This window comes from Anticarsia gemmatalis, chromosome Z, assembly GCF_050436995.1.
Source record: "Anticarsia gemmatalis isolate Benzon Research Colony breed Stoneville strain chromosome Z, ilAntGemm2 primary, whole genome shotgun sequence".
In the NCBI taxonomy this organism is placed as follows: Eukaryota; Metazoa; Arthropoda; class Insecta; order Lepidoptera; family Erebidae; genus Anticarsia; species Anticarsia gemmatalis.
Window position 1 is genome coordinate 8050532 of NC_134776.1, and position 7413 is coordinate 8057944.

Below are 7413 nucleotides of genomic sequence, written 5' to 3' on the forward strand. Positions count from 1 at the left end.
GGTGTGGAATTAAGGATATATATAGATAAACATAAGGATAAATAAATATTATTTCTTTAGTTTTAGTCAGTATTGTTTAATACAGCATAGATGGGATAGTCTGTCCATGAAGAGAATACAGAGAACAGGGAAATAAGAATGTGGATAGTGATGTGTGTGATAAAAACAAAAGAGTAATATAAACTTCAGTCACAACTAATTTATTCTGACCTACCATTAAACATGAAATATAGCCCATAAAGTTTGAATCGCTTTTTGTTTATTGCAAACAAGCTATTTACTTTTCCTACATAACAAAACTGTAGCAGTATCATAAAAATGGCGGCATATTATTATTTGTTTTGTACATGTTGTATTTTAGTACCGTTATTCAAGTATGTTAAAATAAAACAGTAGGTCTTTACAGAATAATTTTGTTATCTTTATATGATTAAGAATAAGAACTTTGATTTCAGCTACAATAGTGTTTTAGGCAGAAGGGCGCCTTTTGAACGTTTTATCATAGAAACCATTTTAAAGCCGTAAGTAATAATGTATTTCAAATCGTTGAATACAACAAAATATTGGTGAACGTTCCCGTTGCGTATTGAGTTTTATTTAAGTAGTTAAATGAAAGCAATATATTATAATAATCATACATTTAATAAATAGTTTGGAAAATTGTCTTCGAGTACATTTCAAATAGGTATATTGAACAGGTACCTAGGCAGATAAATTAAATACAAGGAAATTGGTAACTTTTAAAATGTAGGTAACCTATATTTTGTAAATAACAAAATTGTTGGAATGTTGTCTTACTTTTGTTAAAACGTAGGTACTATATGCTAACCGTAGTTTGTTAATATTGTACCTATGTACACATATTTTACAATTTCATTATAATGCGAAATGGATGATAAATTGATTTAAAAATCATGATTTGTAGATATGTACTTATGTAATATTATTATTAATTATAGTCCAAATAGTAACAAACATTTATAGATATAAGGATTTCGACAGTGGATTATAAACAAGAGCGTTAATCGAATATACATACAATGACATTATGTTGAGCGAAATTTCTCTATAAGTAGGTAACGCATACAATAAAATAATGGTCCTACCACAGAAGACATGTTTTTGGTGAAATAATTCGAGAAAGTTATGTTTCAGGCCTATCGTCGGTTCCTACAGTTATGATCCAGTCAATCAAGTATTCGATTTGCCGCCTAATGAAGGAAATGATAATCCAAACCAGATAGTGAACGAAACCTACATACTATCTACGTCCATTTATGGTAATAAAACAGAAGTCAGAGGTTACCTTCGTACTAATAATAGTACGGTGGGGAAACATTTAATATTTAGGAAGCACGTTACGACTGAAACGACTCGCAAGACAACACCACAGTGGTGGCAAGCTGACAACAATGCCACGCGTATGAGTAATGTCGTTAGAAGCGATGATAACAAGCATTCGGCTGAAAACGATGTCACAAACGTTGAAGCAACAGACAAGACTGTATTTAAATAACATAATTTATGTTTATAATTCATGTGTTGTCCAGAACGGCGAGGTCGATTTTGGGTAACAATAAAATGGATTACAAACCGAAACGTACAGAGTTTGAGATAACCATATACCTATCTAAATAATTTATACATTATATAGCTGAATGATAGAAATCTCTTTTACAAGTTACCTAAATACATATGTGAAAAAAAAATACAAACTTCAATAAAATCGCGTTACATATTAGGTATTATATTATTATTGTGTTGACACAATAAAAATATATTAAGTTAACATGACTATCGAATATTACCTACATTTATTTAACATAAATAAGGTTTCGATTCAAGATTCCGTCGTTTTAGGTTAAATTATGATGCATATTCAGCGTTTTGTAATAACTACTTTTTGCGAAAATATAATTCACATAGCTGTTTGCCATATTATTATAACAATCAAATTGTCTAAAGAAATGCAAACGATATAAAAACCACTTAATTATATTAGAGTTTAAGTTAAGATTCATCTCCAAAATAGAAATCTGAGCGACTACATGCTATCAATACTAAAACTGAGCACTATTATGAGGCTTTTATCTAACTATATACTAGTCTAAATAGCCACAACATATTGAATAATATCAACAGGATCCATATAATTCTAACCAACTTATTACAACTTTACTATTCTTCCCATACCTTATTAAAATGACTCTGATATAATTTATTGAATGACTAAGGAAACATGAACGATGCATCAAGTTGTTTATTCTTAGTTCATTTTTAGGTTCAAAATAGCAAATATTTTTTTTTAATTATTGTAATTATTTAATTATACACAAATATGCAAAGTTCACGATATTTTCTATGGATTACACAAAGTTGACTATGAGGCAGTAATGTTATATCTAATACCGACTTTACCCTTACACTAAATAATGTCCTTAAAATAACCACACACATAAATATTGCTAAGGCGATAATCAATATCACACTTTAGTTACATAAAAAAGTATAATTTAATCTTAAACAGTTTCCAATCGCACAGTATAATTTATATCAGACATATGCTTTGGCAAGACTTCACCTGCCTACCCTTTTGTGAAGTTTACACTGTCATCACACGAGGCAGACGCGACATTCACTTTGGTTAGTTCTTTACATTACAACATTTGAAATTTGCAAAATAACTATCTTAGTCATGTCATATCAGTTGTTGTTTTTGCATCCAAATGCATACTATATTTATTTGTCATGTTTATATTGATATTCTCTTACCTGTATTCTACAATTTGATTCTTAAATCTAAATAAATATTACTTTAGTTTCCACTGGCAATCATGTTATTTACTACATATCCAAATCCAAACACTATAGATATAAATGAAACCAAAACCATTGCCCGGAAATACCTGAAACAAACAAAATAGGACTTGAAATTATATATCATAATACGATAGCTACGGGCATGGAAGGAACTGTGTGTTTACTTTCAATGAAGTGCTCAATACTCTATCATAGTCCACAACCACATGCCAGACAGCATATTCAGAGACAGAATACAAATTAAAGGTAGGATACAAAAATACCAGTTAAGCTGAGAGCACAAGATATGGTTAATTAATAAGATAACTCATACTAGGATGTAAGATTGTGTAGTGTGTCATTTAGCAGGTGATTTCAGCACTTCATCATAACAGGATTCAATCTCATTACTTTTAAAATGGGAACAGGTTTAAGACCAGCAACATCTTGTACTTACATTACCTAATTTAATATATTTACTCCCATTAGAGGGTTAATAGTTATATTACTTACAAAGTAAACTTTGATCTTTCCAGTAATCTTATAATGCTTTCTGCCTGACGTCTCGTAGTTTCAACATCGCCTGAGTTGTCTACAATAAAATTAGACCTCTGAATTTTATATTCTAACGGCAATTGACATTCGATGCGAATCCTTGCGGCCTCTATGAGTAGATCATTTCTTTTCATTAACCTCTCCAATTGTTGCTCGTAGTCACTGAAAAATTACAATTGGACTATTAATTAAAAGTTTACAACACAAAGAATTTGCATAAGGCGTTTGAAATTTTAACTAAGGACCTACAAATTCATATCCTTTCTTTTGTTGGTTGAAATATTTTTGTATGACCTACTATAATATATAATACCTATGAACACTTAAGCCCGGGTCCATTTCGTCAGAATAAGAGCAAACGGATTTGTTACTTTGCATTAATTTCTATGGCGCTGCATCCACTGGATCGGAATTTCGGCCCCACAGAAATTAATACAAAGCAGCAGATCCTCTTGGCCTGATTTCGAAGCGGTGAACGAGCAGCTCAGTGAAAGGCTTTGTTTGTAAATTTTGATTTGTTTAGTTTCAGAAAGTAGATAAACAATTCAATCATAAGCTATATCTTACCAGGAAACAGTTATAATTTTGTGAAAGAAACCCAACATATTCCCACTTTCAAACAATAGTGGAACCTCCATAACGATATATCGATGTCCCATGAGAAGATGCCATAATGCCCTTTTAATCATAGCTCTTTGTATTCTGGGAAACGTAATTGAATTCAGCGTTTGTCTTTTCTCATAATTGTCAAAGATGAGTTCACCTAGGACCGTTCTATTGACTATGCCAGTTGGTTGCAAGACTTCATCACCAAAGGCATCAACAAGTGCCCGGCATCCGCTTGTCCCCGGCGCCAATACTGAAATTTGGTAAAAGTATGAGTTAACTCACGATATAGAGAAACATTGAGCATATATTTAAACACAAAATTTTGCTGAATGTATTTCACTGCCCATTTTATTGGGATACAACACTACTGCAAGGTATGTTCTTTATTGGACCTAATTAAAGATACAGGAACACCAGATAAGATAGGGAGATATAAAAGAGGAAGCAATTTAGAGGTATACAGTGTGCAAAGGAAACTCCGCTCTGTCTGTAAAGGTGTGATTCATGTTATAGTGATATCAAGTTAATATAATATGCTGCTATTGTTTGTGATTATTGTGCTGCTGACTATTAATCTTCATTAGTGCTTTAATCTTTTAATTTCTACCATAAAGTGATAGAGAATCACTGGTGCTGGACAATGAGATGAACACATAGGTTAGGTCAATAGGTTAAATTGGTTTGATGCTATTGTCATAAATTGTAATAATATGCTCTAGCCTAGAATAGTAAGGGTTTAAATAATGATAGCATCTACTGGACTTGCACAGATTTTATAAAATTGCAGATTATTATTCAAACAACATACAAATGAATGGTTTTCACAACCACATAATGCTGCATATATTATGTGCCTGTATTTTCTTTAAGAACCTGAACTGTATACTTCGTCATCATTGCATTGAGTTTATTTTTAGATATTGCCTTGCAATGTAGGTGCCTCTTCGTTTGTGACTTTCAAAGGCCTTTGCGGGAGTGACAATCACAACTGCATAAAATACTTGACATATTAAAATACATAACATAAGTAATATACCTACTGCTAATATTATAATCCTCACCTTCTTACATTTTATAAAATGCCTTCACTATTACAGAAATATAGTTAAAGTGATTAAGACACCAATTTTGTTTTGTACCATTGCAACTATCTCCATTAATCTGCTTGCTGTTCTGATACATGATTGTCTCGAAAAATGTTAGTACAATAGTAAAGTTTACTATTGTATTAAAATTATGCCCATTAGCCTGATGCTACAGACCTGTAGCATCAGGCTAACTACAATAACTGGTCACAAATTTAAAAGGACTAAGGCCCAAATGTTAATTAAGGGAAGGCTACAATATTTTCATTACAGATAGGTATTATACCTGTATGTAATTATAGGCCTCTGTTTGTTGTAAATTTGTAAGATAATATTTTTGAAAGTGAAAAAGTCATATAAGAATAAAAGTTGAAGTCAAGTCTGGAAGGCCACTATGTAGAAACAAGTAAGGATGAACCACCCTGTCTCATTTAGAAACATGTATGACCTTCAAAATTGCAATGCAGAAACATTCACTTGAAAATAAACTTTCAGAAATAAGCAAACATTTTGTATCTACTTAACAACTTGTAAGATAATTATTGAGACTATTATTTAGACAACACGTCTAATACTCGCTAGGCATTACGCGCGCTGCGTTTATTCTCAAGAGCAAAGGGTTTAAAATAAATGTTTACCTTCCATCGCCACTTCATCAGCGTCTACTACTGGTATTCCATTCTCCCTGAATACTGAAAGAACTGTGCTTTTTCCACTCGCAAGTCCACCAGTAAGGCCTACTATGAACATAGCGAAAATCAACGCGTAGACTTGGTTTGATCAAAATCAGTATTCGTTCCGGCACCGAATCATGTAAATTTATATTTTCAGGACAAAATAAATAGAATTCACAGATAAAATCGCCAAGGAACTACTAAAAGAGTACTACCACAGATTATACACTTATTGTCAGTTGTCACACTTGTCACTTTTACAGGTAAGTAGGTAGGTACCACAGCGCCTGCATAGTGCTGCCATTCTATAGTCGATTCTATATAACTTGATTAATTTATAGTTTTCTAGCTGCTCAGGCGAATTTCATATCACTTACAGTTGATTCTTATATTTACATTTTTTTTGCACTTAAACTTTGCGCTATATGTCAGAATTATATCTACGTGCTTTTAGTGTCATCTCTTAAGTGAGTACTAGGGTACGTATCTCTGCACATGCCCACATTCCCCTTCCTCTTGTGTTAGTTATTCCGTAGATACAAAAGACAGTTCAGTCGTCTTGAGCAGAAATACTATCGGTTATAAACTATTATATAAGTCAATCGATAGTATTGTGATGAAAACTATCGATTGTCTGGTAGCACTAAATAGCGTTATTCGTGCTTTCGAAACTTTCGATTCGTGTTTGACACTGACAGATGGGCATTTATAGCACTGACATTACTGACAAATGACAACACTGACAACTGACACATGCGTCTAACAACACAGTAGACCCCTCTACCGGAATCACAAAGAAATTCGGGTAAAATTATTTATGCATCAGGATGATCAGAAATAAAAGAGGGTCAGAAAAAGTTGAACTATAGAAGTGCTGATTGATAATACATAACGATTGATTGTAAGATGGGACTTCCGATCTCCCCTATACCAAGATCTCGGTATTGCGCGATCCCGCATCATCCATCAATCTCGCATGTTACTGGATTATGGGTCCTATAGCCGTGGGATTTGTGAGATTGGACAGAGACTTAGATAGGTACCTTATAATGATTATAAGCAGCGCAATTACTAGGTGATAGGATTTTAAACAATATTGGTATTTTGATATTCTTCTGCTGTCTGTAAGATCTCAAAAATTAGTTTAAAAGACCCCCTGTCTGATCAAAATAATATTTTGAATGAATACGACGAAGTTGGGTACAAAATACATAGCTATATAAATACCTACATTTTACAGTTGGTATTTTTTTTGGTACTTTAGCAGATTATTTTCTATGATATCTAATAGGTTTAAACGGTGGAATTGGATTATTCTCATGTCTATGTTAAAACCAAATCGATTGTTGAGTTATGTTGATCAACTTAATAAAAATTAAAATTATTAATTTGCATTATGCCCCATCAAAAAATATATCGGGTTCCAGCTGGATTGAAAGTTTTTGATCCTGCAAATTCGAGGGTTATATTTGGTGCGGGATTGGAAGCCCTAGTCCCTTGTGATCCTGCTGTTTTACAATACTCTATTGACTGGAGCTAAGTGTTCCAAGAAGCTATTTGATTAAATAGAAAATAGAGCTCATAATAAAATACTCAAATGGAAACGCCGGGAGGGGTGCTTTAGAAGGACATACTCGAATCACATCCATGATGTTTTGAAAAAATACCGGCCAAGTGCGAGTCGGAATCGC

The 7413-nt window shown here is 32.8% G+C and overlaps 1 protein-coding gene and 1 long non-coding RNA gene across 2 annotated transcripts; one reads left to right on the forward strand and one right to left on the reverse strand.

Moving 5' to 3' along the window:
* The first annotated feature begins 222 nt into the window (after positions 1–222).
* Positions 223–1296, forward strand: LOC142986501 (uncharacterized). Its single transcript, XR_012960387.1, has 3 exons — positions 223–374; positions 456–521; positions 1156–1296. It is a non-coding gene; the product is annotated as an uncharacterized LOC142986501 (long non-coding RNA).
* Dpck (Dephospho-CoA kinase) lies at positions 551–5954 on the reverse strand. The gene is made up of 4 exons (XM_076135017.1): positions 5687–5954; positions 3922–4213; positions 3313–3516; positions 551–2906 (listed from the first exon to the last, which is right to left on the reverse strand). Exons 1-4 carry the CDS (start codon positions 5796–5798, stop codon positions 2816–2818), a joined length of 699 nt encoding a protein of 232 aa, XP_075991132.1. The 5' UTR covers positions 5799–5954; the 3' UTR covers positions 551–2815.
* Between the last annotated feature and the right edge of the window lie 1459 nt (positions 5955–7413).